General features: G+C 51.2%; 2 protein-coding genes across 3 annotated transcripts in view; one reads left to right on the top strand and one right to left on the bottom strand.

Moving 5' to 3' along the window:
• The first annotated feature begins 351 nt into the window (after nucleotides 1-351).
• NAGPA (N-acetylglucosamine-1-phosphodiester alpha-N-acetylglucosaminidase) lies at nucleotides 352-18,387 on the top strand. The gene is made up of 11 exons (XM_076351393.1): nucleotides 352-482; nucleotides 855-1,340; nucleotides 5,518-5,657; nucleotides 6,218-6,326; nucleotides 6,665-6,793; nucleotides 7,655-7,863; nucleotides 9,018-9,065; nucleotides 9,443-9,571; nucleotides 10,767-10,898; nucleotides 11,092-11,152; nucleotides 11,813-18,387. The coding sequence occupies exons 1-11, from the start codon at nucleotides 352-354 to the stop codon at nucleotides 12,045-12,047; spliced, it is 1,809 nt and encodes a 602-aa protein (XP_076207508.1). The 3' UTR covers nucleotides 12,048-18,387.
• The window catches only part of SEC14L5 (SEC14 like lipid binding 5), a 42,833-nt gene continuing 37,128 nt past the window's right edge, over nucleotides 17,656-23,360 (bottom strand). For both annotated transcript variants that reach the window (XM_076351391.1, XM_076351392.1), the window contains exon 17: nucleotides 17,656-22,642. In XM_076351391.1, coding sequence (XP_076207506.1) covers nucleotides 22,537-22,642 — 106 coding nt within the window. In that variant the 3' untranslated portion in view covers nucleotides 17,656-22,536. The remainder of the gene's footprint in view (nucleotides 22,643-23,360) is intronic.

Here is a 23,360-nt window from a genome sequence, read left to right as displayed (position 1 = left end):
GGAAGTGGTTGAGTCCCCATCCCTGGAAGTATTTAAAAGACGAGTAGATGAGGCACTTAGGGACATGGTTTAGTGGGCATGGTGGTGTTGGGTCGACGGTTGGACTCGATGATCTTGGAGGTCTTTTCCAACCTCAGTGATTCTATGATTCTATGATTCTTCGCTCACTGTTCAGAGCACAGACCGTACCCGCGGCACAAACGGCCGGCCGGGGGCGGCGGGCACCGCCCGGCTCCGCCGGCCTCCCCTGACTGGGGAGCGGCGGGAAACGGCCCGCGGGCGCTGGGGCTGCGCCGCCGCCGGGCGGCAGAGGGCGCGCTACCGGGGCCCGCCCGCTGCGCGCCCGCCAAGATGGCGGCCTCCAGGGCGGCGGGGGCAGCGGGCGGGGGCCGGCGGCGGCCGCCGGTGCCGGCGGGGCGGGCGGTGGTGGCGGCCGCCGCGTTGGCGGCGCTCGGCTGGCTGCAGGCGGCGCGCGGCGCCGGGTGAGTGTCCGCGCGGCTGCCCGGGGCGGTGCCAGCCTTGCCGTCCCGGTACGGGCGGCACGGGAGGGTCCCGGGGGTCTCTTCCCCGCCGGTAGCGCCGCTCCTCTCCTGAGGCTCCGCCGGGCGCCGCCGACCCGGTGCCCCGAGGTCGGCTTGGTGGTGCGGGTATTCAGCGGGACAGCTCCCCTTAAGCCGGGGTGGGTTACAGCGGTACCGGCGACTCCCCGGGGGCAGGGGAGAAGCCGGGCCCGGGATGTCGGTGGGGCCTTCCCCGCCCACCGCCCCGAGCCCAGCAGCTCTCGTCCCACCGCGTAGGGCTGCAGACGCGCTCTGCCAGGGCAGCCTTGGGGCAACCGGATCTTCTCATTGCAGGAGCCCCCCCAGCGACCCTCTGCTGCGGCCGTATTTCCCCTCCCGGCACGGCCCTCGGCACCACCACAGGCACGTCAGAGACTGCCAGCCCGTCAAGTACGGCAACGTAACATACGAAGCTTGGCCCAGCGACAACAGGACGGGCGGCCCAGTGGCTACCACCAGAACGTTTGTTTCTTACATCCCCCCAGAGGGCAAGGACCGCAAGGCTGTCTACGGCCACTTCACTTTTGTGAGGAACCCCCTGAGGACCGTCTCTGTGCTAGAGCCGGGCGGCGCGGGAGGCTGCCAGGCTTACCGCAGAGCCCCCGTGGAAGAGACCGCAAAGCTCGGGAAGTGTCTGGTGGCCCAGAACGGTGGGTACTTCGACATGGGAACCGGGGAGTGCCTTGGGAACGTTGTGAGCGATGGAAAGCTGGTGAGAAACTCTGGAGGCCTGCAAAACGCTCAGTTCGGCATCCGGAAGGATGGCACCATGGTGTTTGGGTAAGAACTTGGGGGATGTTTGGAGAGCGCTCTCTCCTCCCTGAAGACTGGTAGGAATCACTGAGGCTGGAAGCACTGCCCAGGCACTGCATCCTTGGCCTCTGCCTGATTCAGCATGAGGATGCTTTGAACACTTAAATTAGGGCTGTCCTACCTGTACCCCATTGAGCTGTATCTGGCCATTGGCTTTTTTTCCTAGGATGAAGAGAAGCTGGATAAGTTACTCTGCTTAGGTTCCTGTGTCTCCTCTCCCAACATGCAGCAGGTACACTTGATTATGGTAGAAGGGCAAGAGGTCTCTGTCCTCCCCACAGAGGAGAGGCAGAGTGGACTACATAACTGCTCTGGCTACAGCACAGAAATGCTGGGGTTGGAAGAGACCTCTGGAGGTGCCTCGTCCAATGCCCTGCTCAGCGCAGGGTTAGCCTGGAGCAGGTTGCTCAGGGTCATGTCCAGTTGGGCTTTGAACATCTCCGAGGATGGAGACTCCACAACCTCTCTGGGCAAACTTGTTCCTGTGATTGGCCACCCTTTACAGTAAAAAAAGTTTGTCTTAAGTTACTTGCTGTTAAGTAGAAATCTAGGCACCTCCTGGATTGCCTGTGCTCCGCTGTGTTGCCCTTTCAGCAGATGGGTAAAGTCCCCCATAAGTGCCAGGGCCTGTGAACATGAGGCTTTTTCCAGTTTTCTGAAGAAGGTCTTATCTACTATTTCCCGACCAGGCAGTCTGTGGCAGACACCCACCATGATGTCACCCATGTTGATCTGCCAGAGCTCTAATCCTAACCTGTAAGCCCTCAGCTAGCTTGTGGTCAGTGCCTAGGCAGAGCTCCAGGCGTTCCCGCTGCTCTCTCATGTAAAGGGCAACTGCTCCCCACTTCTCCCACCGCATTCCCTGGGTACAGGCTGTCCCTAAAGAGCCTGTGTCCGTCCATTGCAGCACTCCAGTCACATGCGCTATCCTGCCATGTCTGCGTGATCCCAGTGAGGTTGTAGCCCTGCAGCTGCACAGACCTCCGATTCCTCCTGTTTGTGCCTATACTGCTTGCGTTAGTGTACAACTTCACACAGGCACCCGCTCCGAGTTTCCAGGAAGAGGGTGAGAGCTTCCTCGTAAGACCTCTCACCATTTCCTTGTTTGTGTGCATATGGCTGAGGTCCCCTTTTGTTTATACTTTGTTGTTTGGAGTTCTTATGCCCATGTCACCCTGCAACCTTCGCTTGCCAGCCTGGTCTACCACTTCCTCACTTGACTGTGGGTGATCATCTCCCTCCTGTGTCATTCCTGGTCTAAAGCTCTCCTCAACAGATCGCCTATTTACAGAAGTTACTTTTGCCTCATTTGGTCAGGTTCTCATTCCTCAGAGAGGGTTCTGTCCTTGTAAAAGCCAAATTCCTGTTGTCAACACCAGCTGTGCTACTGCATATTGACCCACAGAATCCATCCACTGCTTCTCAAGCCCTTCCTCCTCACCAGCAGGATTGAGGAGAGGACCACCTGGGCCACCCTTGGCTATCAACCCCAGAGCCATGCAGTTGCTCTTGATACACTCCTGGTTTCCCCTGGCAGTGCTGTTGTTGCCTGTGCGGAAGAGCAGCACGGGGTAATAGTCTTGGGGCTGGAGAAGCCTCAGCAGTCTCCCCACACCATCCTAGATCTGAGGCCCCAGCACACCTCCCTAGACAGGTTAGCAGGTGGGGGCTCTGTCCCCTGCTGCAGGGAGCTTCCCCCCATCACTCACCCACCTCCTCTGGTGCTGCTGTGCGGTTCAGGCTCAGCTGGCACAGACGCATCGTTTCACAGAGCTCCCAGCCCCTTGCCTGCTGCCAGGGCACTGAACCTGGGTGGAGGAAGAGCTCCCTCCTGGTGCCAGAGCTCACAGACTTCCAGCCTTCATCATCACAGGATTTGCCACCCCAGTGAGCAGATCCTGGGTGTTCCTTCTGGGCACTGCGGGGTTCAGGGTTTTGTTTCTGCGGCTATTAGGGAAGATCTGTCCATCTCTTTCTCATCATCCCTGCTGCTGTGCAGCATGCAGACCTCCTCCTGTAGCTCCTCGTCTTGGCAGCACAGCTCCTCAGCCAGTGCACACTAGGACACTGTTTCCCTTGGCCCCAGCTTCAGCAAGAGGCACCAGGTATCCCTGCAGCTCGAGCGCTGGAGCGCTGCCTTCTCCCTCCACAGCTCGGGCTGAATCGAGGTGTCTGCTGTGCTGGGAGTAGTTGTAGAAGTTGGTGCTGGAGGCTGTGCCCTGTGGTGTGTCACCACAGCTGACCACAGACACTGCCCTCTGCAGAGTTTCCAGCTCCCTGCTGCACGAGCTGCAGCATCTCTTGGCTGCTGGGAGCTGTGGTCTCAGCCTGGCCGTTACATATAGGCCTCTTCCTGGCACCAGGGGAAAGGGCGTGTGACACTCCCTAATCGGCTGGAGGCAAAAGCTCAAAGCACCCTTCGATGGGGAATAGCTGACAGAGGGACTGTTAGCGCTTGCTGGAAGTAAAGGCCCCTGGTAGCTACCCTTCCCCAGCAGCAGCAGGTACCCTAAAGGTCCTAGAAGGGTTCCCAGAGGTCCTTCTGATGGTCTCAGAAGACTGAGAAGCAGTCTGGAAGCTGCTGCATTCTCCACCCTTCTCTTAGCCCGCTCCCATGTGCCCTCAGACCTCAGCAAGGGTCCCTGCAAAGCCAAACTGACTGTACCAAGCCGGGGCTTTAGTGTGCAGCCATTCTCTGACAGCCCTGAGAACCACAGCCTTAATTTACGTGGCGGAGGGGCTGGCAGAGTTGGTGACGTGTCCACTTTAGCGAGGGGGCTTCTGCCGAGGGGACCAACAGCAACTGCAAGGTCACTGTTGAGTCCTTAATCTCAGCTCTGCCCAGCTTCTCTCCTCCTCTGGCAGGATTTCCCGTGTTAAATGCAGTCATGGCACTGTGCGAGTTGTCTGCTTGGTGTCCTTGTGGCTTCCAAAACATGACACTAGAAATAGTTTTGGTGTAAATAATTTGGTCTGTCAGGGCAGTGGGGAAAGTGATTTGCACTTGACCCTTTCACACTATATCATGATCAGCAGGACGGTGCTCCAGGGCACATTGTTACCCCCCACCTAACAAAGATGCTGCCTCTGCCACCTAGACTGGCCATGGATAATTGCAGGCTTTAAAAGCTGACAGTTGATTCGTCCATGCTCAAGCTGTTGTGCAATTTGATCCATTTTCAGCTGCGTTCATTTCATCTTTGTGTTCCCTTCCCTTGGGTAAAGGGATTTCTTTTTGCATGTTTTCCATTCAGGTATTTTCAATTACACTTTTCTACAAAGCGTGAAGCTTTGTTCAGCTGCAGTCACGGATACTAAAAAACTAAAAGTTGAGCATCCAGCCCCAAGACATGTCTGGAGCACGCAGAGCAATCAGTTTTAAACCAAAAACCACAGGCAGAGCTTACAGCGAAAACACAGCTGTTCAGCCCCAACCTTTGCTGCTGTCCTCTCCTGTCAGCTGCAAACATCACCTAGCGTCAGGTTCTGATGAGGCGGGTGTTAGTCAGCACCCTAATTCTTGAGAGAAGAATATTCCTTGGGAAGCACCCCAGAGTGACACACAACGCCCGATCATGGAAATGGTAGCTGGCTGTTCGGTGAAAGGTTTTGCCGTCTGGAAGAGTAGAGGAAGCTCCTTCCCTGACGGAGGGGAGCAGGTAGCATCCAGCAGTGTCTTCCCCTCGGTGCAGCTGTAGGCAGACTGGATGCCGTTGCTGAAAACCCTCTCAAAAGCTGTTTGGTGTCACTGTTTTGCAGAATGGAAGCTGACAGACAGCAAGATGTTACAGCTGCTTCCACAGATCCCTGAGTATTTGGCAATGGCTCTGCCCTCATGTTCCGCCAGATGCTTTCTGCCCTTATTATCCTGGCTCGGGTCCACTGGCCACATTGTTGGCAGGAGTTGTTTCACGCACAGTGGCCTGGGACCGTCATTAACAGTGGGTTTGTGCAGAACAGTGGAGAACAGGGTCTACTCTGGCTGCTAAAGTGATGTTTCACACTGCTTGGCTTCTAGTTTTGGATGTAGCTAGCCTTCATTCAGCCACCTTCTCCCTGCTTCTGGAGCCTGCTGGCAGCAGAAGAGGCTTTTACATGACGCTGCTGTGACTGTGGGTAACCCCTCCTGCTCTCTCTTTCCTAGTTACCTGTCTGAGGAAGATGTCTTGGATCAAGCAAACCCTTTTGTGCAGCTTGTGAGTGGGGTAGTTTGGCTCCTAAGAGACGGAGAAGTGTACATCAGTCAGAGTCAAATGGCTGAGTGTGATGAAATTCAAACCACAGGTAAATATTGTACAGCCTAGCTTCAGCCTGGGTATAGCTTGTCCTTCTGACGGGGCTGTTGGAAGGAGGGGGTAGCAGTGGAATCTATGTTGTCTAGTTGCAGTTTGCTGCTCACTTAAGAGGTCCAAATTTCTTCTGTGCTACTTTACCCTGAGTCTGCGGCAAGCGCAGTACAAGAAATAGGCTGCCTGCAAGATGAGGCTGCGCTCGCCTGTTCAGGGTTGTTGAATAGAATTTGCTGAGGACTGTAAATAGTGGTGGCATGATTGGTATTGATACTTGTTCAGAGAAACTCAAAGCAGATGCCTCTTACAGGAGTTTAAAACTGAGGGCTTGTGAATCCCTTTCTTTGTCCCTGTGCCAGACAAAAACTTAACAAGAGCGCTTCTGGAAATGTTATTCCTAGATGGGCTTGGATGAACAAAAGGAACCTGGGCTCTGTTCTCATTGTGTTTCAGTTCAGATGAGCTCCTTGCTGGGAGCTGTTTTGCAGACAGATGTGTCTAAACAGCCAGTGCTGTCACCCAGCTGGTGCGTGAATTATTCCCTCTCCTGCACAGGAACCTTCGACAAGTTCATCAACGTGATATCAGCCAGGACTGCAGTTGGACATGACAATCAGGGGCAGCTGGTCTTGGTTCACGTGGATGGACAGACAGAATCCAGAGGGTAAGGCCAGGGTTGTGGTAAGCCCTTGGGGCAAGTGCAAAATTGGTCTTTAAATTCTGTCACCGGAACCGGAGGGACTCTGCGGCTGCCAGTAATATGTTTTAAGGCAGAGACTCACAGAGCTAAAGAGGTCAGTTGAAGACAGTGCTTAACAGTTTATGGTGGTAGAAGGGCAGAGCCAGAAAAAAGCTAAGGCAGCCTCCAGGCAGCGAGTCAGCATACCTGGGATGGGAGAGCTTCCCCCTTTCCGCCGAGGAGAGGGTCCAAGTTTCTGGTAGAGCAGTTTCATTGACGTCAAACAGCATGAACGGGAAACGAACAACTGTTTGCTTTTGCAGGGTCAACCTCTGGGAAATGGCTGAATTTCTGAAGCAGCAGGGAATCATCAACGCTATCAACCTGGATGGTGGAGGGTCTGCAACGCTGGTCTTAAATGGGACCCTCGCAAGCTACCCGTCTGAGCACTGGTAGGTGCTGGCTGCACGTGCCCAGGGCTGCACAAGTAACCACGCAGCTCCCGTGAGCGTGCAGAGCTCAATCCTACCCCTCTGCTCTGCAAGGGAGTCAGTCTGCCCTGCTGGGAGGTCACAGTGTAAAGGCAAATGACAGGTTTTGAGGGAGAGTGACTAAAATTTAAAGCGATTTAGTGACTGCATATTTTCTCCGCTTAGTCACCCGGGATTAAAGTTTAGCTGTTTTCACACATGCAGCAAAGCTGTTGGGCATGACTGGGTGGCCTGATGTGGGAATCAGATATGGAAGCATCTCTTAGACTGGGGGATTCAGAGCTGCACGTTCACAGGAATTAGCACAGATCTGTCAACAGCTTATTATTATGGAAGAGAAACACTGACTGGGAGACTCTGCCCTGCCCATGAGGGAACCTAAAGAATATTTTACTTTAAATTTAGCTTTTTAGTCATTTCTGACTGTAAACATGACGGGATTTAAAATTCAGTTTGCAGTCTGACAGTTGAAAGCCAAGCGTTGCTATAACTGACGTCACTTATATCAAAGCAAATAATAATCAAGAAAAGGCGTGTTGAACGCCAAAGTTAGGGAAGCTGGGACTGCTTAAAGGGAGACTTTGCTTGCACGTTGCTTTCTGTGTCTTGTCAAACAATTCCATGTTTGAAATGACTCCTATCCAATAGGAGTTAACACATTGACTCAAATCTAGTTTTATGTTTATATTTTCCCATTATTAATGTTCTTGTTTGCCAAAGTGAATCAGGATGAAAATTTGTGGATTATATCAACCGGTTTCACGTAGGGCTGGGAGCAGCACAGCGCTTGCACGCCTTACGGGACCCATCTTCTGTCCCCAGCCCCTTTGACAGCATGTGGCGTTGCCCTCGGAGCATCTCGACCATCGTGTGTATCCACGAGCCCACCTGTGAGCCTGCAGACTGCAGCGGTCACGGGGACTGCGTGCAAGGGGAGTGCCACTGCACTGGGGACTTCTGGAGAGGCCCAGCCTGTGACATCTTGGACTGTGGCCCTTCCAACTGCAGCCTGCATGGCATCTGCACCGACGGTGAGTCACTGTGGTGCGCAAAGGCTTCTAACACGGAGATGCCAGTGGGTGCCTGTGGTAGCTCTAGGGGAAGCACGGACCTGGGCAGTATATACATGGGGAATATCGCTTACCTGCCTGCGAGGCACCACGGTGGGGCCTCAGTGCATCACTGCGTGCAGTCCTGGCTGGTCCATAGGGTCCTTTCCCACCCTGGCGTGAAGGAGCGTAGGTCACGTGAACTGGCACCGGCAGTAGCCGCTTCCTTCGCTGCAGGGAGCAGCGCCCTTTGGAGAGGCTTCCAGCCCCGGGAGCCCAGCCTTTTAGGGCCGCAGGTGCTGATTGTCTCGCCAGCCCGTTCCCTGACTCTGGAAGCCAGCCGGTGCCGTGTGCCTCACCTCTTGTCTTACCTTCTGGGTGCATGGAGCTGCTCTCCCCCTTCCCTCCAGCATCTGAAGCAGCGGTAGAGATGGTCAGAACACGTTGCCTTTAGGAGACAGCAGCAGTGCTAGGCTGGGACCCGGATCTGGAAAGTGGACCTGTAGTAGGACTTGACTTCAAACTCTGTGTCTCAGTTTCCCTTTCTGCCCCCCGGGGTTGTGCTCCTGGTTTGTTTGTAAACCTGCTGATGGGAAGGGCAATGTATTACGCTGTATGACAAAGCAGCTGAGTTCTACCCCCTCCCCTTATTGTTGCTTCTTTATTTGGCTCTCCCGCTTCATGATTTTTACAAGTGAGCAATTGCTACTCTTCTGTCAGCTTGTTTTGAATCTGGGGACTGCCATAACATACACCCCCCAGCTTCTGCTCTTCTGTGCCTGCTCAATCCTGTTTTCCTGTTTCTTTACTACCTCCCTGATTCAATTCACAGCCGAGTTTGCACCAGCGAAGTGACTGGGCAGAGCTCGGTGGGTACAGGTGTTGCTAATAGTTGACCCAGAGTTAATCTCTCAATCCAATCAGCAGGAGGTTCTGCTGTGTTTGGCAGCTGTAGTGGGTGCGTATTTGAACCTAACCTGTGTGTGAGCTCAGGATTCCTCTTCTGCATATTCCCTGGCAGAGGCAGGGAAGGTTAAGCAGGCACACCAAGAAGGAGAGGCTCCTAATTTTGAGTTCCTGCTATTTCTAAGTCTTTCTCTGTTGTTGTTAATGCCTGTTTGTGTGTGTTTGCACAGCTGGATGCCTGTGTGATGCTGGCTGGATTGGCAGCAACTGCAGTGAAGGTAATACTGAGTTCCACTCCACTTCTTCATAGCCAGCAAAAGGATGGTGTGAACCGCTTCCGAACAGCTGGCTGCCTGCAGTGGTGGGGAGGTCCCTCTAATATTCTTTTCCAAGAGGGAGCAATGAAGGGAAAGGCTACACAGTGTTCTCTTCTTTTTTGTCAATGTGAGTTTAATTGCAGCCTGAACACCTTAAGACTGGCTTGGTGCGAAGCACTTTAAGCCCTGGCTCCTTGTTCAAGGCACAGACTCGGCTTCTGTTCTCCGAGCAGCTGTCAATACCCTGTGCCATTGAATACTCCATGGGTAGAGGCATGGGGTGGGATTGCTGCCTTTGTAACGAGGGTCCTGATGAGATCTCTGCTTGTCTCCTGCAGCTTGTGCTAGCGGTTTCTATGGGGACGCTTGCACCCAGAAATGCCGGTGCCAGAACGGTGGCTCGTGTGACCCCACGCACGGAGCCTGCTCCTGCCCGGCTGGGTACTATGGCACCAGCTGCGAGCAAGGTAAGGGCTGCTCTGAATAACAGCCTGGGCTGGGGAGAGGTTTTTGTGTCACATCTGAGCCACCTCTTGTAGGCAAAGCAAGTGTGAGGTCTGCCAGGCGGGCTCAGGCCTGAACTTCACAGCTGGAGCGTATCCTGCCAGCTCCCAGCTCTTAAGGGCTTGCCTGCCCTACCCAAACTGGCTAAAAAGAAAAGGAGGGAGCAGAGAGGAAAGAGGAGTTTTCTTCATCATTAGAAAATTGTGGATGCCTGTTTAGTCTCTGCCCCAAAGAATGGTGTTGCTTTCCTAAGCGCGTGAGTGTAGAACATGAGTACGTGAATATCCTTCGCTTGAGGGTGTTGCAGCAGGCCCTGCCTGTAGCCTGGGCTTCGGGTGATCCAAGTCAGTGGGTGTGAAATGCTCCAAAGGGCCATTCTGGCTTACAACCTTCGAACTCCAGCTGTGCAGGTGCTAGTGCTAACAGAGCGAGCGATGTTCTCGATTGTGTAACCACTCCAGCTTTTCTGAAGTGCTCGAGCCCCGCTGTGTATCTGACTGAACAGCCTGCTCTGGTGAGAGGACAAGTTAATTACAGCGTGGGTGTAAACGTCTTGCGTGCATGGTTACGCTAGCGATGCTTTGTTCCCAGCCTAGGAATGCTCAGCCAGCCCCATCCCTATTTTACAAAATCTTCTCCTTGAAGTAAACAAAATAACAGCAGTTGACTCGCCGTTTGGTGCTTTCCGGCTGCTGGAGGGAGCAGGGTGGGCAAGCAGAACAGCTTTGGCAAGCTGCGGGAAACCTGGGGCCCTGACTGCTCAGCGCAGCCGAAGAGCCCACTGGATGCTTGTACTCAAACGCGAGTACTTGCTTCCCTTTAGGGATTGGCCGCTGATGCCCCCCTCCACCTTTGCTTCTGAGCCAAACAGCGAGGCCGTAGCTCAGACGTGGCGGGGAGAAAAACACATGGGAAGCAAGAAGGCCAGAGACTGCTGTGGTGACAGAAGCAACACGAATACCCCAGTCAGATGTAGGTGAGGTTTGAGCCTCTCCTAAAAGCTCTGAGTGTGCCCATCCTTCCTGGCACTGAGCTGGTGCAGCTGGGGAAACAGGCACAGTTGAGCTGGGGGCAGGGGGAGCTGCAGTGATAGACTGGATGGTTTCAAAGCACGTGGAGCTTTGCCAGTGACTGATTTCTTTGTAATCAATTCCCTAGAGTGTCCCATGGGCTGGTATGGGCCAAACTGCCAGAAACCCTGTGCATGTGAACACATGTGTCCCTGCGACCGGGAGACAGGCAGCTGCAACACCACCTACGAATTGGCAATACAGGACCAGTTAAACAAAGGTACCTCTGGTTACAGTGGTTGTGTTTTAAAAAAAAAAAAGAAGTTGGAAGGGCAGCTTTGGTGCATAATGTTCTGTTTGCTTAGTTATCAGCTCTGGCTGGCTGTCATCTTACCTAAGCTTACTCTTTTTCAGTGGAATTTTACACCTTCCCCCCAACACTGCCTTTCCTCCCTCTATTCTTTGTTTTCCAGCTGGGCGGTGTTTGGCTTCCCAGAATAAGGGAAGGAGCAAAGAAAAATTCTCTCTGTCAGAGTAAGTGTGTAATACTCGTCATATACGCGTATACATACACACCGAGTCCATGCCATCAGTTGCTCACTGCGAGATGGAGTTGTTCACACCACCTCCCGAGTGCCAGGGCAGCGTGTCAGACCCGCTGCTTCATTGCCCAAAGCATCTGTGTTCTGGCTTCCTTATGTCGCCTACAGCTCTCGCGATGGGAAAGATGAGGATATGGAAGGCAAAGTGATAGAAACCCAACCGTAAGACAAGTGCTGAGCTGAAGCCCCCATCACTGTCCGTTCGTGCTCTGAGCCTAGCGCTCTGCAGCTTACACTTCAACAAGAGCCGCCTTTCCTCTCCCGCTGGTGCACTGTATGTGCAACAAACAGACAAGGACAGTTCCACACCAGAGCACAGCTGCTGTAGTATTAGTGAAGCTACAGTTGCTCTGCAGGCACAGCTGGTCACTTGTTAACTGAGTGGAAAGCTAAAAACAGCCATTTGCTCTGGCTGCCAGAGCGGCCCTTCAGAGGCTTTCACAGAGCGTGTTCTCGCCTGCCTGAGAGCAGAACCACACGCTTACGGTGACAGAGAAGGGAGCGCAAGCCTTGAGAAGTCACGTGCACGCTGGGAACATGTGAAAGCAGGTCAAGAGATGTTGCTTACGTGGATTTTTCTTCTGTCTGACAGAAAAACCTGGATCTCCATGACCTCTGTCTTGGCTCTGCTTCTCGTGATTAGCGCCATGGGAAACATAGGCCTTTTTCTCAAGGCCAGGTCAGAGAGGCGCCATGAGAGCGGTGACTACCTCTACCACCCCCTGAGGGAGATGAATGGGGAAGTCAGTCATACCTCCACGTCTGCTGCCTGCGAGACAGAAGATACTCAGGACCAAAGCCAGGCACTCCTTCAGAGTCCCGGATGAGAAGAGATGAGGTATTTTACTCTGCACCTTGTACTGCGCCACTCGGCGCTGGCTGTTACAGCGGCTGTTCAGACTGTATTCAGAGTGCAAAACTGCTGACTAACCCAAGAGCAGCAGCAAGATACCTCGGTCCAAGAAACTCCCTTGTTTCTGGCCCAGCCCTGCTGAGAACATGGCTAGCTTCCCCCCCTTCCTCTGCTGCTCTGGCTGGAGCAAACAAGACTGCATAACTAGTTGCCACGAGAGGATGCAGGGCGCAAGCTATGGGGCCAGCTTCCACACGCACAGGTGGATAAGGGAATTCCACTGCTGCAGCAGGGAAGGAAATGGGCTGGTTCCCTCCAGTACTTGAGGGAAACAGGTGAGGAACGTGAGCCATAGGCACTTCAGAAAAGTCCCTTCTCTCTGAGCAGTGGTAAGTATTCTTAAGATGCAAGATAAATTGCCTGTAGCAATTTAGGCTTAAGGAAGCTGGCTTAAGGATGTTGTAGTCTATAACTCTCTGCCCTTCCCTGGTAAGCTCAGACTTTTATCATAAAACTGAAAAAAGTTGTTTTAAGATGCCAAAACAGGTGCAGCACACAGTGAAACCACAACACTCCTCTTCCTGGCCACAGTGGTAGGCTCAAAGGCTGACACACAGGGTTGGGGCTTTCTTGCACCTGGCTCTTCACCTGGCCTGCATTGACTGCAGGGCCAGAGTGTTTTCTTACTGAATCCTTAGTCCTAGGAGTAGTCTAACAGGTGTTTGACGAGCACTGCATTTTTGGTACTCTCCCACCTGGGGAAGGGAAGAGACAGCAGCAGCCTGGCACGGTCAGCATGACACGACCGAGCCGTGGGACTGGGCTCGCCCTACCCCGGCCTGATCAGCCTGTGCTGTCCTCAGCCGGCGGGACAGTCCGTGCAGCGGCCCTTGCTCACTGCTGCCAGAACTGCCCTTCCCTCGTCAGAGGGAACGACTGCTGGCAGTGAGCTCGGACCACGATCAGTAAGTACTTCAAGTGACCCAAGATCCCGAACATCTCAGCTGGAAATCAGACATTTTGCTAGAATACATCCTTGCACAATGCATTTAAAAAAAGTAAGTATCTGAGTTTGTTTCCATGTGAGGGAAAAATAGCTTAATATGCCACTTTAATGCTGCAAACGGGGTGTTTAAAGCCTGTCTGAGCCTGAGTATTAACATTTTTATGCACTCTGTTTTTATCTCTCCAAGTAAAGGTGTGGTTTAACCCCCAGCCGGCAGCTAAATGCCACACAGCCACTCACTCACTCACTCCCCCCCGGTGGGATGGGGGAGAGAATCAGAAAAAAGGTAAAACTTGTGGGTTGAGATAAAGACAATTTAATAGGACAGAAAAGGAAGGGAAAATAATGATAAAAGAACATGCAAAGCAAGTGATGCACAATGCAATTGCTTACCACCTGCTGACCGATGCCCAGCCAGTCCCCGAGCAGCAGCAGCACTCCCTGGCCGACTCCCCCCAGTTTTTTTGTTCAGCATGACGTCACGTGGTGTGGAATATCCCTTTGGTCAGTTGGGGTCAGCTGTCCTGGCTGCCTTGGCGGGTCTGTGGGAGCGTGATGTAATCCATCTGCCAGGCCTCCCCATATTTATATTTCAGCCATCGTCCTCCATATCAGAGAGGCTTTAACCCCTTGGCTTGCTTGATCGCAGCGCATGTTTCGCATTCATGGATAACCTGAGCAATAGTGTCCATGGTCAAGTCCACCCCTCGATCACGAGCCCATCTGTATGTTGCATCTCTTCCTTGGTGGCCTGAGGTGTCATGGGCCCACCGAGCTAGAAATAATTCACCCTTATGTTGCCAGTCCAGACCTACCTGAGCCACTTCAATCTCAGCAGCCTGATCCACCTGCTGGTTGTTTTGATGTTCTTCAGTGGCCCGACTCTTGGGTACGTGAGCATCTACGTGACGGACTTTTACAACCAGGTTCTCCACCCGGGCAGCAATATCTTGCCACAATGCGGCAGCCCAGATGGGTTTGCCTCTGCGCTGCCAGTTGCTCTGCTTCCATTGCTGCAACCATCCCCACAGGGCCTTTGCCACCATCCATGAGTCAGTACAGAGATAGAGCGCTGGCCACTTTTCTTGGTCAGCAATGTCTAAAGCCAGCTGGATGGCCTTTACTGCTGCAAACTGACTCAATTCACCTTCTCCGTCAGCAGTTTCTGCCACTTGTCGCATAGGACTCCACACAGCGGCCTTCTACCTCCGATGCTTTCCTACAACAGGACCCATCCGTGAACAGGGCATATAGCTTGGGATCCCCCCGTCACCCCAGAAATACAGATGGGTTCTGCCCCTCTATAGCTTGATGGCATTAGGGTGCACTGTGCACCCGTGTCCACTAGAGCCTCATACTCCTGTGGGTCTGATGTGCCAGGCCACCGAATCCACACAGTCCAGTAAACCCGGTTGTCCCTTTCCTCCCCCTGGCTGGAGGCAGGGCCCCTCTAATCCTCATCACAGTACTCATTTCTCATTTCTTGTACGTACGAGTCAGAAGTCTCTTTATTAAGATCAGAAATAAGATCAGCCCTTCTACTCTGGGGAACTGCCCGCTGGAAACCAGAGCAGCAATTTTCCTGAAGAACCCCCTTTTGTGATTGTTTTCCCTTGCAACTCACGTACCCGTGCCCCTAGGGTCGAGGTAGGTTTTCCATCCCACTTCCTCATGTCCTCTCCGTGGTCACGCAGGTAAAACCACAGGGTGGCCCGTGGTGTGTACCCTTTATATCCTCTCTCTTGAGCAGAGGGACGCTTACTCCTAGTAGCTGAGATACTGGTCCGTACAGGTGGGGAGTAGGACATAACCTCTTTGAATTGCTGGACCTCCCAGGACAGTTTCTCCACAGCCGAGACACAGGCCCGTAGGGAGGAAGAGAGACTTTCTTCGTATTGCCGGAGTTGACCAGCCAATTCATCCACCGTTTGTCCCTCTCCATCTTTCCAAGTCATCACTGCCAATGGGTTGGCCTATGAAGATGGTGCGCTCCGTACAAACTTTCGCCACATGGGTCGTGTGCACTTGACTTCATCTGGATCTTTGGATAGCTGTTCATTGCTCAGGTCACCATAAATCACCTCCAGCACAGCTAATTCCCTCAGGTACTGGATACCCTTCTCCATGGTGGCCCACTTGCCTGGGTGACATACAACATCTTCCTTGAAGGGATGCTTTTCCTTCACGCCTGACGGGAGTCGCCTCCAGAGGCTGAGGACTTGTGCCCCTTTTCCAATCGCTTTGTCAATGCCCCCTTCCCTAGAAAGGGATCCCAGCTGCTTGGCTTCCCTGCCCTCTAATTCCAGGCTACTGGCCCCATTATCCCAGCATCGGAGCAGCCAGGTGACAATGTGCTCGCCTGGACAATGGCTGAAATCTTTTCACGTCTCGCAGCTCACTCAGGGGCAGGGATCAGGTGGTTACTGCCTTGTTTATGAGTTCTTCCTCTTCCTCCTCCTCATGATGGCCCTGCTTTAGAGTAGCCTGTCTCGCCCACTCCTTCCTCCTTCCCCTTCTTAGGAGTTTCTTCCCTTACTAAATGAGCTGACTTTCGCTTCCAATATTTCTTCTTGTGTACAGGGGCGGCTGATACCGGTTCTCTGGTTCAGCCGCAGTGCCTTGTCACTGGGGGTGGAGTGGCCACAGGACCTGTCGCGAGGGTTGGAGTGGCCGCAGGGCCTGTCGTTTTGTCGTCAGATCCAGAGACCTTCTCTTCCCCTTGAGGGTACTGAATGGTGCTGAACAGGGCTCGGTCGGCATGGGCCAGGCCCCAGCACGGTGCAGTGATCCGTGTCTCTCTGGAGTTGCCTTTCCAAATACTTTTTCCAAATACTTTACTAGTTTTTCAGGATTCTCCACTTGTTCAGGGGTGAAGTTCCGAAACACTGGGGGTGCCGACTGTCCTAGGTACTTGCCCATCCTATCCCCCACACCCTGCCACTCATAGCTATCCAGCCTCGGGGCCCATCTCTGGGCGGTATTCTTAAATAGTTGTTTAACCTTAAACAAGATCTGAACCACATTCAGGAGACAGCAATAGGAGCATGCTGGCTTGAACATCCCAAGGATATTCAAAATTCCTCAAGAGCTGTTGTAACTAGCCTGGAGGAGAAAGGGAAGGTGAAGGAGCGGGGGGAAGTGTCTCCCCTTGTCTCCCCCATAAATTGGCTCTCCGAGGAGAAAAGGTGAAGAGTGTAATTATTAATAGTTTCCAAGAGATGGCTCCCGACATACAGAGGTGTCAGCAATGCTGAGTGCAAACACCAGATTAGTCTCGCGACCAGTAATTTTATCACATCATAAGCCAGTGTTACACAGTGCGGCAAAATGATGTCCTTGATCCAGCCCCCAGAGGTGACAAACAGCACAACAGGGAACGTATACAGCCAGTAAGGTGTGACATAACACAACTCAGAGCAAATACATCCGCACTGCGACCGGCGACTATTCACTTAATATAATGAATGCCTATAACAAATTTGTTTTAGCACACTCCGGTCAGATCTGTTGTTATCTCAACCCTTTGAGCCCCGCGTTGGGCGCCAAAAAGGACTGTCGTGGTTTAACCCCAGCCGGCAGCTAAACGCCACAGAGCCGCGCGCTCACTCCCCCCCGGTGGGATGGGGGAGAGGATCGGAAAAAAAGGTAAAACTCGTGGGTTGAGATAAAGACAGTTGAATAGGACAGAAAAGGAAGGGAAAATAATAATAGTAATAATAATAATAATGATAAAAGAATATACAAAACAAGTCACACACAACGCAGTTGCTCACCACCCGCCGACCGATGCCCAGCCAGTCCCTGAGCAGCGGCTGCGCCCCCCAGCCAACTCCCCCCAGTTTTTTTGTTCAGCGTGACATCATACGGTGTGGGATATCCCTGTGGTCAGTCGGGGTCAGCTGTGCCAGCCGTGTCCCCTCCCAGCTTCTTGTGCCCCCCCAGCCTGCTCGTGGGTGGGGTGGGGTGAGGAGCAGAAAAGGCCTTGACTAGTGTAAGCACTGCTCAGCAACGACTCAAACATCGGTGCGTTATCAACATTGTTCTCATCCCAAATCCAAACCACAGCACTGTACCAGCTACTAGGAAGGAAATTAACTCCATCCCAGCCGAAACCAGGGCAAAAGGAGATGTAATTTCTGTGCCGCTGTTGGCGTGAAATCAGCCTGTAAACAGAAGATTCTATTTTTCTATTATTTACAGAGACTATTTGAAACTTGAATAAAGTCCGTTAGTAGTAACTGCCTGAAGGTCACATTCTTAATACTCAGTTGCAGAAGGAAGACGCGATCCTTTCCCAGTTAACCTCAGTCGGCCATTCGAACCCAGTGGGCCCTTTTTATTTTAAATAGCCAACTACACTGCAGGATGATGTGTACCAGCCTGCCCTGTGGTATGAAAATAAACAAAAAATGCTGGTTCTACAGGAAAAAATTAAAGGACGTTTTAGTTAAAAAGTAGGGACAACTGAATAAAGCAAGACTTACCTCCGTTCCTGCAGGTAAAGAGAGCGGCACACATGCTTAAATTTTCAGAGTTTACCACAATTTGAACAGTTGCACCAAACAATCGGACGCTCTTTAAAGATGCTTTTTTATTTCCAACATACAGAAGTGTACGGCTCCTACCAGAACCTGCAAATACTGTAACTAAGCACAGTTGTTGTCAAGGAACACGTTACGAAGCACTCTGCATTTTGCTGGTGTGCTCTCAGAGAATGTTTGGGGTTTTTTGGCTGAGAAAAATCAGAACTTCGATATATATAAAAATGAAGACAGCTGCAAGGGAGAGAAAGGAAGTGCTTGCTAAAAAAAATTAATGCCCATTTAACTTATGTACGTAACTAATAGCTTGGAAGTGGATGTTGATGTCATTAAAAGCCAACGCATGTCACGTGATTCCAATTCAGCCTTCCAAGAGATAAACCATCATCACAAACATGTTGGTAGGATATTAAAACTAATAGCGTGCAGGAATCTTTGACAAATGCTTGTCAGTTTTAGTCCTTAATTAAGGAGTCTAACAGCTCTGTTTCTTGCATTCCGTGGCTCACAGCATAAACGTTTCAGATGTTAAAGAAGCGTGAGCTAGTAAAACGCATTTCGAAGTACGGGATTCCTCTGACTCTGCTATGGCCGGCCTTGGCTACTGCGTCAATACACAGCAGCTTCGCACCCGAATTGAGTGGACAGTTGGGCTCACCACTTCCTACCAGGAATTCTGAGCCGCAGTAAGTGTTACAGACTGAAGATGACTGGATTATGGCATTTTCAAAAATCTTTTGATGAATAAACCAAATTGGGATTATAAATTCTTATTAAAAGTTGTTTTTTTTTCCCCCATTACTGAAAGGGAATTGATACAACCAAACAGGCCAGCCGTAAGCCTGAAGTGAACAAGGCTGCGTCTGAAACTCTGCACACACATCCGCACAGCCAAAGCGACTGCGGTCACTCCGAATTCCCTCCCGACACGGCAATCGGGACTGCTCTTCCCCCAACAGCAAGTACAGGAAGCCGAGAAACCACCAGGACGTGCCCTCGGTGCCTCCCTGCTGACGGTGTAAGAGCGCGTTAGGGTGCCGGTTTACAGCTTTACCACTTCCACGTGCCAAGGGTTAAGCAGCCCGCACTGCTGCTTTTGCACCTTCCCGGGCTAGAGTCCCCCTCGGTCCCTCCGCGAGGCTCGGCTGTTCTGTCCACAGCAGTTAAAAAAGCCCGTTTCAAACTTGAAAGACAGTAAAACGTTTAGCCGAAGTGACTCAGTTACTGCATTCCAGCTTTGCCCCGAGTCCAGTCTGACATCCACCTTCCGTGTGCGCCCACTGGTGCCGTGCTCCGTGTTTGCCGCTCCCAGTCCTACTGGGACAGAAGCCAGTAAATGGCGGGATGGGGCAAATCCGTAGAAATGGCTAAGAATAAAGGTCTCGCATATGGCCATATTTAATTGTAAACAATGGCACAGCACTTTGTACCTACGGCACAGCGTCCTTTCTCTTGAGATCTCGTATCACACATCAAACATGGCAACAGCTCTTTGAGGTAGGTATTGTGTTTTGCATATGCAATATTTGAGACAGGGGAAAGCCCCGATTTACTGAGGAGCTATTTTTTAAGTACCCAGCTAGTTACCTGAACACAGCCCGAGCTCCCTGACTTCACTGAAGAGCAGCTGCCGGGATACTGCTGGGGAGCAGGGAGGGCCTTGCTGCATCTCTAGCTCAGCACCCAAAACCGGAGTCCATTTTTCAAGGTTCTGGCTTACAAGATCTATGAGAGATGAGTGGCTCCCGGGGAGCCAGAACCCAAAACTCCTCCCGGTCTCGACTCACAAGAGGTTGCTGTGAAGTAAACGGCGTGTTTTATTTTCTAAAGCACACTGATGTCATTTTAAGGGGAAAGAAGGTGTTCTAGAAGGATTCTGTGAACTGCAGGTACAAGAGAAGCAAAGTCAGGTTTAAAAAGCACAGCACAGCATCAGCCACAACATCCAGGCTGTTGCCCCCTTTCTCCCGTTATCTTAACATTCAGGGAAAAAAGGGAAAAAAATCCATATTGGATTATTTAAACTGGTAGCTAAGTAAATTGGTAGGTGGAATAACCCAGGCAATTTTGCTTAAAATTGATAAGGGAGAGATCGCAAGCTGCTTCCCAAACAGACGTGTGCAGCAGTCGCTTGTGGGGCAGAAGAGCGGTACCCACCGAGGAACAAGAGGGAGAACTAGGGCTGTGACATCCCGGGCGCCAGGAGGAGGGAGCGCTCCGTAGGACCAGCCCTTCCCTTCTTCCTGGCTCGTTCACAGAGCTGCCAGAGGGTGCCGAGTTCCAGGTGCCTCACTGACAAGAGTTAAACGCCCAAAACTTTTACCGGTGGGAGGAGAAGAGCACATGCCACATTTTAAAATAAATTAAAAAAAAAAAATAAAATGCAGTGCAATGGAAGAGATTCTTAACAAGAGCAAACCAAGGGAAACACAGGAAACAGGAACGTTACCGCCATGGGACGTGATCAACCACTTAAAAATCAAGCCACAAGAAGCTGAAATCCTGAAAGAGCACGGGGAGGACGAGGCCGGGTTTGCTTTTGATGCTTTGGGAGTCAGGTTGAAACTCGGTTTCTAGCATCAGAATTAACTATGGGAAAAGGATTTTACATTAGGGATACACGTGCACTTTTAATTCCGGAACTCTTGAATTTCCGGAGCAAAAGGTAGTACTTTCTCCCTCTCTATCAGACTCCAATTATGCTGAAATGCCAGAGACAGAAGTTTCATTCATCTGGGAGAAACGGTAAAGTCCAGAGAACAACTGGGGAACTCTCTGAAATCAGAACTTTCCCGGAGGCCTGCATGACTAAGTTACCTGTTCTGCTCTCCCAGCGAGATGCGCAAGGTGGGAGAGCAATTTCCTTGACTCTAATCCTTTAAAAAAAAAAAACCAACCCAAGCAACTTACATAAACACATCAAGTTCTTCACCTCCCATTGTTCCAAATATTGGGTCTCTCTTTTCCTTTGTGGTGCTTCAAAACCAGTAATTAAAAACGCAGGGTTAGAAGGAACTAGTTTACCTGTATGCTGCTCTTAGCTGCACAGATTCCATCAACCTTAACGAGAACTTGGTGAGAGGGAAAGACACCCCAAGTCTTTACTGGGAAAGATGGCCATGGATACACGAACTGCTGTGCTGGAGGAAGAAACCACGCTTCCACCACCACCTGCGCTTGCCCCCCGCCCCAAGCCCAGAGCTGTTTGTGCTGCTCCCCAGCCGGGGAACTGGAAACTCATTCGTTTTAGACCACGCTCGCCATATTACGCGACATGAGCCACTCGGCTGGGATAACCTCAACAATGGCGGGGGCAGTACCCTCACGATCCTTCCGTAGGCAGCAGATCCGTGCAGAGGTAACCTCCAGCTGGTGGGGGGGAGCCTTCACGCAGCACAGCTGGATCCGAAAGCAGACATCCGTCCACATCACAAGTCCTGCATGTCTGCTAGCTGCAAATACTGCCTAAGGGCAACTGAGCGTTTGACCTCTATTCTCGCTTTGTTGCCACCGGGACAAGAACGCGTATAACTTTGCTACCCAACCTGACCAACGGGCCACTATAGCACCTTTGCTACACACCTACTCTCTGGAATAATCAGTGATTATGGACAAACTCGGTATTTCTGGTGTGTCACAAAGATGCGCTATCTTCTTACAACTCCTGAACTCAGTCCTTGCTTCTTAATCCTAAGAAGCATCCCTCTGGAGTCCAAAAAGCACTGGACTCTAACCTTACCTTGCAGGAAAAGATGACACACAGCCCTTACCCCAAGCGCTATGTACGATACAGCCCTTTATGCAAGAACATCCAGTGATCACAAAAGATTAGAACCGAAGTAGAAAGATTTCTTGGGATCAGTTACTCCTTTCTAAAACAAAGTTCGTCCCATTGAAAAAGGTGACTGGATTTAATAAATAGTCATTTTTGAAATTATAAATAAGTTAAAAATTAATTTTAAATAAGCTAGTATTTGAATAAATACGTTTCAGTAAGTGCTTAAATACATACATGCTTTTTTTTTTTTTAAGTTTTCTCTTCAAGTTAGCTCATGTTTTAAAGAAGCAAGTTCTATAATACTGCCATAAAATTTTGTGCCTACAGGAAATAAAATATTGCTTTTCTTAGCCCTTTATAATTTGATTCAGTTCCCACCCACTTTGATGAGATGGGTCAGATCTACTCATTATTGCTTGTAAACCTGAGGAATAAGGAGAAGTAGTCTCTCTCTAAGAAAGATGCTGCTTACTGGAGGCAGGTTCTCTGCCTGTACTTTCTAGAAAACCATTTTGACTTTTTCCTCTCAGTGGGTTAAAAAAATCCAACACGTTTCCTAACGGCATCCTGTCACATCAGAGGAGGTTTTAGGTTTGACCTGGAGCTGATTACTGAAGCATCCTATCTCTATTAAGGTATTTACAGTTTGCTTCAAGTCCCTGCACCTGAAATGCCCGCTTTACTTTCTGATGTGTAATTGGTACCCTGGGCGCCCAGAAAACGAGATTAGTTTTGCTACACATGAATAATCTAGTCCTACGGATCAAACAGATAAGGCAACATCAGTCTCCTCTACCACGCGTAGGAAAAGGACTGACTGGAAAGAGCCCTTTACAGTTGAGTAATACACAGATTCATGCAAACTGACATTCATCCAAAACCACAATTTGTGAAAAAGACTACTGAGAAGTAGGTATCTGATAGAAAATTTCTAAACCTGCCATTTGAATTCTAAGTTTTTGTGTTTAAAATAGCTCCTAGAAGCCTCTCTGTGTCCAAATGGCTGCTACCAGCGGTCACACGAACGACTGCCTCAAGGCTCAGCCCCCGTAGGCTCTTTGGTTTGGTGCACAGAGCAGCCCTGGGGCAGCCAGGAAGCCCTGAGCGATTTTTCCTTGCCGCTGTAGCCTTGGCTCTGCTATCTAGAAAGATAGGAGCTGCTCTGGGACTGGCTGGAAGATGTCGTGGCTCCACTCAGCTGGGAAAAGCCGCTGTTGCAGGATTCCAGGCTCGACATGGATCCCCTGGGAAGGGACAAAACAGATGGATCTGTTAGGAAGGCAGCTATTAATGGATAATTCTATACAGGAGATCAACTTATACTCTGTAACGCTTGCAAAAGTATTTTATTTTTTGTCCCATCATTTTCAAGTTTGTCTCTAAGAATCTCTGCGTTCCTTTGTGTCACGATGAAAAATTAAATTGTCATAGACATCTTTTTTCTTAGCTACAGATATTATACCTTGTCTCTTGCAGTTATTCTGGGAGCGGGACACAGCTGGAGCCTCTGCAGGGCTGCATTCACAGCCCCCGAGCAGAACGGAAAACTAAAGAGCACTCCAAATGCAGCACAGCTCAGTGAATGCAGCTGCCACTGCTAACCCGAGAGCTCCAGCCTGCTAAGCACGAGTGTCCCAGCTTCAGCATGTCCAGCCATGGCCTTCAGCTCCTTCTGCCAAAGCAGACTGGGTTCACCCTAGCTGTGACTGCCTACTGCTCCTGACACATTTTATGCAGGAGGAGCAACAAGGAACAGGTTTGGATGATGGGAGTGAGGAATTTGCTGCTGCTCTGACTCCGCAGGATCTGGCCAGGTCACATTCTCAAGGTTGTCACCCGCCCACCTGCCAGTCTGGTCTACCTAACACTTCCTCCAACTCCTACTGAAAGGTCACGTACTTGCAAAGCATTCAAATTACTGGGTGATTTGAAAAGTACTTTTTGCATTAAAGGAGGCTAGAC

Source organism: Aptenodytes patagonicus, chromosome 13 (genome assembly GCF_965638725.1).
Source record: "Aptenodytes patagonicus chromosome 13, bAptPat1.pri.cur, whole genome shotgun sequence".
NCBI classification, from domain to species: domain Eukaryota; kingdom Metazoa; phylum Chordata; class Aves; order Sphenisciformes; family Spheniscidae; genus Aptenodytes; species Aptenodytes patagonicus.
This window is presented reverse-complemented; position numbering and strand designations above follow the sequence as displayed.